General features: G+C 46.4%; 1 protein-coding gene across 1 annotated transcript in view; it reads right to left on the bottom strand.

The window, feature by feature from the left end:
* Sfmbt2 (Scm like with four mbt domains 2) overlaps positions 1-12,319 on the bottom strand; it is a 136,071-nt gene that overhangs the window by 5,786 nt on the left and 117,966 nt on the right. The window contains 5 exon segments of the mRNA XM_048367408.1: positions 795-1,100; positions 1,425-1,541; positions 1,543-1,592; positions 2,802-2,977; positions 10,098-10,207. Coding sequence (XP_048223365.1) covers positions 795-1,100; positions 1,425-1,541; positions 1,543-1,592; positions 2,802-2,977; positions 10,098-10,207 — 759 coding nt within the window.

Below are 12,319 nucleotides of genomic sequence, written 5' to 3' on the forward strand. Positions count from 1 at the left end.
TTAAAAACAAAGGGCACAGTGACAGCCCGTCTTGAGTCTCAGTTCAAGAAATCTGGGTATCTTGAAGCATCTTTGATTACAGAAACCACTAGAGAGACAAAGGGCAGCTGAACGTCCCTAAAGATGTGGGGGTGGGGGTTAATTGGAGGTAAGAGTCTCATGGACTTTCTGCCTGGGCTGGCTTCAAACTGCCATCTTCAGATCTCAGCCTCCTGAGTGGCTAGGATGACGGGTGTCAGCTACAGATAGCCACCAGACTTTTTTCTTTTTGAGTTAAGGGCCTGGTTGACTAGGTAGTCCAAGCTGGCCTTGAACTCGCAGTCCTGTGGTGTGAGCCGCAGCCTCCAGCTTGTCCCCTCTGACCTCTGGGGTGAAGATGATGCCTTGGCCCCTGACCAAACACCTCCGTGGGGCTAGGAGAGGCTTGGTACACAGGATTAGTATTTGACGACATCTCGTGGCACCTTAACAGCCACGGAAGGAGGGGGGGTCTCCTGGAGGAGAGAGGGGTCTCCTGGAGGAGAGGGGTCCCATGTGACGTGGAAAGCCAGGGGAGAGGCAGATAGAGCGTAAAGCTTGGGATCCCAGTGTTCAGAGGAAGGTGGAGCGCGCCACGCTGCCCACCTGCCTGACGGGCCTGGTGGGGCTCACTGAGCCTTTGGCTCCTTGACTCGGGCACTTTCCGGGTTGACGTCTCCAATGGTTCTTTCTCCACCCCCCCCCCCCCCCAACGCGGTCACTCGTGCACTTCTTCCAATAGGAGCCAATAGGAGCGTGCAGCGCCCACCACTCACCTCTTGACCCTCGGGCCTGGCGGGCGGGTCCTGGTCCCCATCCTCGGCCGGGGCCGGGGCGGGCGGGGGCCGAGCCCTCCGGGCCCTCTCCACCGGCGGCGGCGGCGGCGGCGGCGGCGGCGGCGGCGGCGGCGGGCGGCGGGCGGCAGGCTCGGCGCTGCCGCTCCGCAGGGTCACGGCCCTGCGGGGCCGCGCGGGGGGCGCCTCGGCCGAGGAGGTGTCTGTCTGATCATCCCGCAGCTCCGAGCCCGTCTCCTCACTCGCCGTGTCATCGTCCAGGGCGTCCGCGTCGTCCTCTTCGCTTTCCTGAGAAGAGGGGGAGTGCACTTTCAGGGGGGGCTGCGGGGCCGGCCGGCCCGGAGTGGGGCGATCGCGGCCTGGCCTGCGAAGACTGAGCCGCCGACCATGCGCTCCCCGTTCACCTAGGCTGGCCAAGCACCACTTGGCTTCAAAACAAAACAAAGCAACTGCGCCTTCCAAACGCCCACCGGGGGGGGGGGGGGGGGATGTGGGATCACTGAGGGGCGTGGCTCAAGCCCGAGAGGGCTGGCCTAGCTAGCCCAAGGCCCCACGTTCAAGTCCCAATACCACCACAACACCCACACCAGATGTCTTTTAAACAGAACGTGCCTCCCCAGAGCCTGCGGGGAAGTCCACGGCCGAAGACCTTCGCTTCTTCTGCACGAAGATGGATTTTCGTCGCTTTCTTCTCCGGGCTGGTTTAGTGTGGCCACTCTCGATGCTGCTTCTCCCCGATTGGAGGTTTAACAATCTTCTTTCTCTTTCCATAGTAATATGCTACAAAGAGAAAGAGGGTTTTATCAGTTGCAATCACACATGACTATAGTCTCAAGCCACGGAGTGGCCTCACTATCCCTACTGCTGTCAGCGTCACTAAACATCCTCCTGTTTTCTTCCGGCTGCAGCCCAGGCCCAAGCTGTAGAAATATTCACTCTAAGATGACTTGAGAGATCTTAGGGTTTTGAACCTCTGGAGAAGCAGATTCAGTGGCAGGTTATTTCAGTGGTGTGCAATGGCGCCCCTGCATCGTTGAAGCATAGGGAAGCCCACTTGTGAGGTACAGGTTCAAGGCCATGTGTAGCTCATCCTCCACTACTCAGGAGCAGCTGTCGGCCAGTGCACTCCTCTTCTGGTCAGCGTAAGGGATGAGAGATGGATTCTTCAGGAAGGAGAAGGAAGGAGACATACCCACCCAGGGTTCTCACCGGATTGTGTGCACACAGAAATGGAAGGCAATACGATAGAGTGTGTAGGCGGATTTTAGCGAGACCGTGGGTAGAAGGCAGACTGTGTATATGTATGTGTGTACATGCGTGTGTGAACAATGTTCAGGTATACTGAGATTTCTGGTTCCAACACTCAAGTTGGCAAAAGTGCTGACCACACACAAGGGGTGCTTGTCATGGTCCAGGAGTGGCTGAACACTGGGCAGGCAGGGCCAACTGCCAGGTCACTGTCCCTGGGTCCAGAGCGAAGTGATGCCCTGCGTCATGGTGGAGAAGTAAAGGCGGCCAAGAGCAGACAAAGGGCTGGTTGTTTCTGAATCCTCCGATTAGGCCCTGAGTTCTGCATGATATGTCTAAGTGAGGGGGGCATGAGGAGGATATGGTAAGATGGGCAAAGGGAAAGCATTACAGCGTTCCACGGTAAGGACAAGAACATAATGTGGGTTCCAGCCATCACCGAGCAGCACCTCACTGTACCCTTTGTGCCACGGCTAGGCTGGGCAGTCACTGCAATTCACAATGGTCCACATTCTCCCCTTTTCCGAGTTCTCCCAGTGCAACCCAACCTGTTTTGAGCCACCCATCCATTGCCAGGCCAGGCTAAAAGCCTGGGACTCAGCCACTGCAAACCCTAAGAGATTTCTCCAGAGTAATTCCTAGGAAAAACTACTCAAACAGTAAAAGCAAACAAACACAAAACCCCATGATACCACAGTCCCCTCTTGTGGAGCCACTTCTTGTCCCTTCGCTTGTACTTACTGTATTTGGTTTTGGTATGAATGGAGCAGTTCTCTGGGCAGTTTTCAGAAACCAGCACAGGGCTAAACAAGTTTGGGCAGCATTCTAGCTTGGCACAAATTCGCCGGCAGAAATTTGCTACTTGGTCAGATGTTCGTACAATCTTGACCACAGCCCTATATGTTTTGCCTCTGTACCTAAGAAATAAGGAAGGAAGGAAAGTTGATGGTAACTTATTATGACTTGTATTGTTACGACCCCATCCCAAAGCAGATGCTCCATTTCCGAACATAATGAGTACAATGTGTAGCTCCAACTATGTTTAATACTTCCTTATAATCTCTCTCTCTCTCTCTCTCTCTCTCTCTCACACACACACACACACACACACACACACAGAGGCAATTTTGTTTTGGTCAATTGGATTCAGAGCCTTGAGCTTGCTTGGGAGGTGCAATCTCTATACTAAGCCATTTCCCCAGCCTTTTTTGCTTTTATTTTTCAGTATTATACTTTTTGCCTGAGCCAGTCTTGGATCTTGATCCTCCTATCAACACCTCCTGTAGCTGGGATTCAAGATGTGAACCACCAGATACAGCTTGTTTGTTGAGACAGGACCTCTCCAATTTTTGCCTAGGCTAGCCTTAGTTGTTGATCGTCCTATCTATACTTCCTGGGAGGCTGGAATGATGGGCGTGAGCCACCACATCCAGCTCATGAAAATGTTTTAGCTAGCAAGTATGAAAGACGTGGTGGCAGCACTAAGTCCAATGTAGGAAACAGTTCCATCTAGCATGCTACCAACCTGCTGCACAGAATCACATACCAAAGATTAGTAACGTGGGGTCATATTAATGGCTCTGCTCCCTGAAATGAAGGTAATGACGTCTAGTGGTGATTTTCCTGCTGGCACGTTTTGTCTTGGCAAAGCACAGGTGCAAATGGGATGGTGATTCAGCTTTGAAAAACATACAAGCACTGAAACAATACCCTTTTCAAGACTGCATAGTGCTCTGCCGAAACTGGGGACAATTTCCATTATTCATAAGTGACAGCTGAGCAGAATGGTGAAAAGCAAGCAAGGCCACAGGTACAAGAAGAGAAGCAATGGATTTTATATAAGAAAAACAAAGCAAAGCAAACCGGAAACTAGCTCTACAGCACAGCCACGAAACAAGCTGACCCCACAAGGATTCCTGACTACAGATGCTGGCAGCGCACAAGCCTTGGTGCCACAGATCCACAGCAGGGCTCGAGAATTACCTGGAGATACCAAAGAGGGCTCGGCGTCAAGCATCAAGGAGCCAGGAGACATGGCAAAGCCACTCATGTGTGTCAGATGCCCTTCCTTGTCCCTCTCCAAGTTGAGACACGAACTACAAACCACTACTAGAGAGGCTCTCTGCTCTCCTGTCCACCTCTGCACTTTGGGTTTCTGCCTACAAAGCGGATGTCTGATCCTTTTTCTGTGAGCACATGACTTTGCTAAATTCTGGGGGACTCAGATCTCAATAAGGCAGCCACAGGATGCGGCCCCTTGCACCGGCTTAGAGAATGAACTCAGGAATCAACAGGTCTTCTTATGAATCTTTATTTCCTATGCCACTGAGAGCTTTGTGAAGATTATATTTGGATGTGAGAAATCAAGTGCATTTTCCAATTAAAAATCATGGCAGAGTGGGGCACTAGGGGCTCACGCCTGTCATCGTAGCTACTCAGGAGGCTGAGATCTGAGGATCACGGTTCAAAACCAGCCCAAGCAGGAAAGCTCATGATGCGCTTGTCCCTGATTAACTATCAAAAAAGCTAGAAATGGGACTGTGGCTCAAGTGGTAGAGTAGTGCCCAGGCCCTGAGTTCAAGCCCCAGGACTGGTGTGTGTGTGCACACACACAGGCATGCACGCACCACCCCCCCAGCAGTAGACTCAGCTGAGCAACATTGGTTATGAACTGAGCTGTGTCCCTGCACATGTTAAAACTCTAATGTGACTATATTTGGAGCTAGGCCCCTTAGAGAAATTAAGGTTAAATGACATCAGTGGAGAAACCAGAGTGGTAAGCGACACAGAACAATTTATTTTCCAGGAAAACAGCATCTCAGGGTAGCTTTGGTTTTCAAAAAACAACCCAAATAAAGAGGCGTGAACTTCCAAGGTTGGCTGACAATGCCAACCATTGAGATGAGGACCAGAAATCGTTGCCTACTCTGCTCGCTCTCACACTCTTACATTTGAGCCGACAATTCACGAGGGTATAGAATGAGAGCATCACATCCGTAATTTTCAGGTTAAATATTAAGCTGTAAAAACGTGATGGGGTCTACAAAGGATACAAAAGTTATAGAGACAGGAAAAATCTGATTCTTGCAATTGGAAAACTAAATTAATCTTTTATACTACTGAGGGTTTTTTTTTCCTCTTTATGTCTTTCTGGAGAGTAGAAAAATATACTTTCCCTAACACATCATTTTTTAAAGTCTCTGAAGCAAAAAAAAAAAAAAAATCGAAAGTACTCTTCCATATCTCAGTACCTCTGCCTTCCTTTGTCTTCCATTTCTCTGATGTGCCAAGGTAGACTTTCAGTGTAGGAAGAACTAAAGAAGTTGTATTCTAGAGAAAAATCATGCTTTCGATCCTGTAGCCTTGCACACGTTGATTTTTCTAGGACTTCTATTGACCTTCTCTGTAGAACTCCCATCTGTGTACCCTGGAGAGCCCCTGGGGTTCACTCTGGGGGAGAGTCTAGCTTCCTGCTTTTGTGCCATTTCATGACAAAAACAGCCCAATGTGACACCTCTTACACAGTGGGAAATGTAGACCGAAACACCTGATGGATCCGTTTTCCCATGACGTTTTATTCACTACATGCTTCAGAGTTCCTAGATGTCGGTTGGGAAGAGAGAAATATTAAGATGCTTAAAGCCTCTTTAAAAAATAAAACAAGCTGACACTCAAAAGCAGAAGCCTCGTGGAAACCAGGTCAGCCATCAAACGGTGGAAGGGGAAGAGTGCAAAGGTGCGATATTGATGCTCACCACGCCGCCCAGTGACAGAGAACACGGGTGGAGAAAGGAGTGATTACCTGCGGGGAACAGAAAAGGGCTGGCCTTTGTTCCTCCCCCAATGGGGCCGACTGAGGGGAAGCATTTCGGTAGAACCTTTCATCACTGGCAAAAGCCCACCTAGATGTACGGAAACAAGAACTCCAGTGTAGTTGAAAAACGAGGCCTTTCCTGCACTTGTTGGCATAGAAGCCAGTGCAGTAGTGGAGGAAGAGAGCCAGAAAGGGGGAGGGGAGGGACTGGGGGCTACCACACCCCTTTTCTTGAGGAACTCTTGTCGCTGATGGCCCCCATACAGCCACTGCCTGGGGGAAGAGGTAAAAAGCGATGGCCACCTGGGCCCAAATCAGGGTAACCTTGAGGGTGACCCTAGCCCCAGAGCTACTACTGCCAGGCTTCCCTGCAGGCCAGTCTTGTCACCTGCCCTGTGCTGCGGCCTCCTCCCTCTTTCAAAGGTCCCAAGGGCCCTTCACCCAACCGATGTTGGGTGCTCAGCCTGGGGGAGGGGAGACGGGGGGGGCAGCAGGGTGTTGAGCAGACCATCTGCATATGGAAGGGGAAGGTACTGGGGTGATACCAGAATCTGATTAAAAACAGACACACACACACACACACACACACACACACGCACACACACACACAGTATAAGCCTGTTTTCTCACTGTTGGAGGGGAGAGTTACAGTGCGGGAAAGAAAAGGCTAGGAAGCACCTGGAATGTTAGACTGGACTGGGATGTAGATATGAATATGAATATGGGCAGAGAGGGGCTACTCAGGAAGCAGGCCTGAGGCTACTAGCTTGCAAGTGGGTCCCTGGCTGGGCTCTGAGCACTTGGGTTTCTGAAGGATTAAGAACGGCTTACTGTGCATGACCGGACTATGCAAACAACGAGAGCATGCCTGTAATCCGCTTTCTGCAGACACTCGGGAACTTGGGGTGCACTAGGCAGAGGCTGTTCAGGAGGCCAGTCTCCACGCAAAACCCTACGTTTGTGCTTCTCTGGGCAGCAATGGCACCCATGCACCCAGTTTCTCTTTTTATTTTTTTTTTGGTGGCGGTATTAGGGACTGATCTCAGGACCTTGCACTTCCTAGGGTAGGGCTGTACCATCTGAGCCATGGCTCCATTGTTTGATTTGATTTTTTTCAGATAGAGACACTCTCCTTCTAAAACAGCCCAGCACAAGGCTCCTAAGGGAAGTGGGTGGTTCCAGGAATAGGGCTGGAAGAAGAAGAGTTTAGAACATCTTATTTGGACAGAAAGCTTAAAATAAAAGTATCAAATAATGATAGAGACATGACAAAGGGACCAAGAAGGAATCTTCACGTGACTCCCATTGGCTAAATCCAAGGCCATCTCAACCTCAACGTAAGTAATAGCCAAATAGTACAGTTACTGTTCATGAAAGACGGACTTGAGCGAGCACCGGCAAGAAAAGAGATTGGAAAAATAAAAACATATTCACAATAAGTTATGGCTTACAACACAGAGAAACAGAAGTTGTTTTGTATAGCAGAGCAGGACTCACTGAGTGTAAAAATCTGATACTGTCTCTTTGTATCTGCCTACAAGATAACGAAGTCAGTCTACTTCTCTTGAGAGGATTCTAAATAACAAAGGGCTGGAAAATCTGGCAATTCTCCACCTCACTTTTCTAAAGATCAGCACCAAAGCTATTCTAAGAGAAGTTAACATGACTTTTCTTTTCTCCAAGAAGATTTTATAACATGTGAAAACATATTAGAATGCCTTTAACATGCCTAGGAAGATTTTTTTTTCATCTGCCTAAGATACAGCCTAAATGCCTCCTCTTGAAATTTAAAATAATGTAGGTCAATTTATAATGCCTACATTCATCAGGAAGCAGGAAAGTTTTCGTTGCGGAAAAGCTGAAGTGAACTACAGGCATTAGAATCCATACATTAAGTCTGCTTTTTGCTCTGAAATAGGCACTGAGGAGTAATGATACAACTCTTTACATGTTGTTCAAATATAGGAATAATTTCCTGAGCTTACAGTTGGTTGGATAAATAGAAAGAAAAAAACACCACTACCACAATTATGCATGAGCATGGGTGTACACAGAGCAGTTTGCCTTCTATCCACAGATCAAAGATCTTTTGGGAAATACCTTCAAACTATCAGGCAATGGGCCATTCATTAATCTCTAGAAAACAACAAGTAAGAATCCCAGATGGGAAGTTACAGTACTCATACTGCTCTGAGAATCAGCTTATAGCCTCACTTCCTGAAGAAACGCTTTGTAATATTATCATTCCAGCAACCACAGCAACCAATGCAATTCAATGTCTTAAATGCAGCTCTTCCTTCTGCTAAGTTCATTTATCCATGACAGAGAATATTTCTGCCTTTCAGCAAAGTGGAAAGAAGGTGGCTCAATCTCTTCCTGCTTGCACCAAAGAAAATAGAGCAAAGTTGTCACAATCTAAAAAAGGTGTCACTTCCTATCAGGAGGAAAGAGGCGAGGTACCACACAGGACTGTCACAGTAAGGCTCGCGCTGACTGTAAACCTGCCATCATTAGCAGCTGCTTGGGATGGCAGCTAAGATCTAGTGTAGCTGCAACTCAGTTCAGACAGCCATTTCCTCATTAGAAGCTGCTGTGGAAGATTTTGCTCTGGAACTCCCTGTCATCTCTGATATAAGAGGAAATGCTTTGCCTTTACAATTCAGTGGGGCTCGAATTGCCCTGTGTCTGTTTTGATTAGATCAGGCTGGATTTAATAAAAGCTCTGATCGACTTGGTAACATGAAAATAAGTGCCATCATTTGCAAAATGAACTCTCCCTGTCATGGAGCAAGGTTCTGGCTGATTTAGGAACAGGAGGGCTTTTAATGGAATTTAAGAGTTTCATACTGTTTCAGCATCTGTGAAGTATTGCTATCTGGGCCACATTGAATTTTACAGAAAAGCTTTAAAACAAGAAGGATTTCTGTGTGTAACCAAGATTGCTCAAGACGTTTAACACCCCTAAAGTGACCTTAGGAGGAAATGTCCTACATTGGCTGATCACTTCCTCTTTATGGAAAGTAGAGAAATACGGAATGTTAGGCAGGAAACAATTTGTTTCTGAGCTACAGACGAAGCTCACTGAAGTATCACTTGGGAATGAAGCTATGTAGCCGCTCCTTCCATTAGGATGCCATTTTATTCAATGAATCCTTTTCTTATTTACATATATATTCTCTCCACCCTTGTGATTGGGCCGAGTATCATGAGACCTTAAGCAACGTTTATAGGATCAAAATTATACAGCTGTTCTAAGTAGATGTTGAGAGGGGCTACATGGATTCAAACCCCAGGATGAGCAAAAAATAAAAGAAACATGCACTGTATTCATAAACTGCTTTGTTGAATGTCAATTCCTCTGTACAACTACTTAAAGACAATAATAATATTCAAAAAAAAAGAAAGGAAAGGAAAAGATTTAAAAAATCAACCAGCAGACCTTCTCTGTTGGAAAATATTCACTATAAGTGAATATTCAAAGGCTACTCAGGATACCAAGCAATTATTCAACGCAAAGTTATTTTGAGAAATGGATTCTTGAAACATGGATCTTTTCTTAGGGACCTCAATCACCAAGTTCAAGCACGGTAAGGCTATGTCTGCTTTCCTTTTCAAAGGCAAAAAACCTAAAGCCAAGCAAAACATGTCATCTTTCCAATTAGCCTATTTCTAAACTAAGAAAGAAAGTTACTCAACTGCATGTCAACTCAGAGCCCGGTGCTTGCCATTATATTTGACTCAAACCAAACAGACATCTGTCGGTTCCTTTTATCTTTATACATTCTGAAGCTCAGAGCAGAGAACCTTTGTATTTAACAAAACTCATCACAATACCAAACACTACTATCTGTTAATAAATGTAATATACTAATGAAAAGGAATACCACTTTCTTATTCTCTTTTCCTTTTTGAACCAATCTGCTGGTTCACACAGAAAGTAAGTTCTTATTCTGAATGTGTAATACAAAATAAAAGTATCAGTTAAGTAAATCTCCTTTTCATTTTAGAGATCTTAAAGCTCACAGTAATTGTAACATGTGCCAAAAATGATGGTATGTTTGTAAGTTACACACAAAAGTGGATGTCATTCTGTAACGGCAGAATAATGGATCTTCAAATTATTTCCTTTTCTCTGGGCTATGTCAAAATAAGGAACGAGAGCTTCCAACACAGCAGGTGAAATATTATAAAAACTGTTGTTTTCCAGAATTGAAAACACTTACTTTGCCTTCAGTGTCTCCTCCTGGAAATTCCAGTGTTCGTCATCCACCAACTGTAATTCTCTCAATACCCTTCCAGGTTTGTAGGCTGCATTGATGATCATGCTAAGAACCTGTTGGGGTAAAATCACAACCAAAAAAAAAACCTCAGTGTATTTCAATCTCATTCACTCCTGGTATAACCAGCATTCTGGAAAACCACACTGCTGAACTTCAGAGGTATTGGCTGGGCGCTCTTGTTCAGTCAAGACTCCATGGGTTAATGTTGAGATGACAGGCCATGTAAGGATTCAAGAGGTGTCAAATCCACCACCCCTCAGGCTGCGACAGAGGGACCTGCTAGCTAGAATGGCTGCAATAATTCTTAATAACTTAATAATTCAATAATTCTTGATAACTCTTGCAGGGGCAGTTTCTTACTCTCTAGCAGCATAGCTCCCAGGAGGACAGATTACTGATAGTTTCATTCTATTAAAGACACATTTCACAGGGAACCAGTGAAACTGAGATAATATGCTTGAGACCATATTGTCTGATATCTGGAGATATTTCAAGTACCCTGCTAAGGAGCATAATGAATTATTTGAAAATCATCTAACGTTGGGCTCCGGGGACGGACCTTGACCATGAGGATGATGCTCTCAGAAATGCATTTTATAAGGTAGCTTGGATCTCCAGGTATGCTATCCAACATCATATTTCTTCAAACCACTCTCGTTTCCAAGTCCTGACTCCAGAAGAACAAGCAGGTGGCCACTGGCCACCATGAAGCCCCTACAAACACCAGTTGTTTGCATTCTGGGAGTCCCATGGGCAAGCCCGGGAGAGACAAGATGCTTCTGGTAGTCCTTTACTGAGAAGAACAAGGAACTCCGGCCCCAGGGGGACCCACCTTTCAGTAAGCAAGTCATGAGTCTGCAGGCCCACAGATCACAGGGCATGTTTCAGAGCAAAATCCCATTGAGTGGATGAGGGAAATGGCTCGCTGGGGCTGGAAATGGGCAATTAGTGACATTACCTGGACAGGTGCTAAGCCAACACTTGTACTAGGTTTTGGTAGGGACCAGTCCAGCAAAAATAAAAAGGAAGGAGATAGATGTATGTCTGAGAATGTAAGTGGCCGGAATCACTTACTAACTGAATTCTGAAAATAACCAAGCTTTCTCAAGTAACTCTAAGGATCTGATGTGACCTGTATTGTACCATACAGTCCACATGGAAAATTGGCTTTGGCCTGGATAGCATTTTACCCGCTAACTACCCACAACAAAAGGCCCACCTCAGCCATGGCACTAAACAGCTGGGACTATGCAATCCAGGCAGTTGTGGTGTACATATGTTTTCCGTATTAGGATAGGCATCTGATTTTACTGTTTACTGTCAGTACCATTTCAGAAACTTGAGTTTAAAAATAAATCTAATTAGAACTGGCTGTAATAATGCACCAAGTGTTTATCAACAGACAATAAAATTTCAACCAATTCTCTTCACTGTGATTAGCTGAGAAAACCCCAGAGTGGCATGCTATTTGCTGCATACTAGAATACATTTTGGGACTGGAAGCAGAGCATGTCTTCAGTGAGCTCAATTCAGCCTGGCAACAGGCACAATTGAAGTCGAAAGAGCGCCTGATATTGAGGTTTCTCCCCATGGCTTTTCCTGAGGCCACTTCATTCGCTTCCAAACTCAACAAGATCTCAGGAAACATGGGGACTGGGAGCCTCAGAGTTTCCATGACATGATGCCCTAGTGTTTGACGCTCATCCCATGCAAGGATTAAGGAGAAATCTGCTCACTGTCCAGTGCGCGATGGAACGATTGTAGCTGCTCAACCATCCAAAATATAAAACTGGTATAAGGATGGGCTGAGCATCTCCAGATAGACATTCACACTGGAAGACAAGGCCTCATTGGGTCCCTGAAGTTCACAAAGCATGTTGAGAACCTACTTCTACACAGTAGCGTATTAGGAGAGAAAGGCAGCAGCAACGTTTTTCAGCTGGACTGGTCTTGGATCAAACAGCAGTTCCATATTTTGCAGGAATGAGGAATACCTGGCCCATAGCCCATATAAAACCTTCCAAGTTGTTCGGTTTGGCCCTAGCAAGGTAACTGGAGATGGGACAATAAATCTAGGCGTTGTTGTTGTTTTTTTTCCACAGCAAGATAAATTTATAGTAGGCAAATCATAATAACCATGGGTCAAGCAAGGAGGATCCCGCCCT

Source organism: Perognathus longimembris, chromosome 18 (genome assembly GCF_023159225.1).
Source record: "Perognathus longimembris pacificus isolate PPM17 chromosome 18, ASM2315922v1, whole genome shotgun sequence".
Taxonomy (NCBI): domain Eukaryota; kingdom Metazoa; phylum Chordata; class Mammalia; order Rodentia; family Heteromyidae; genus Perognathus; species Perognathus longimembris.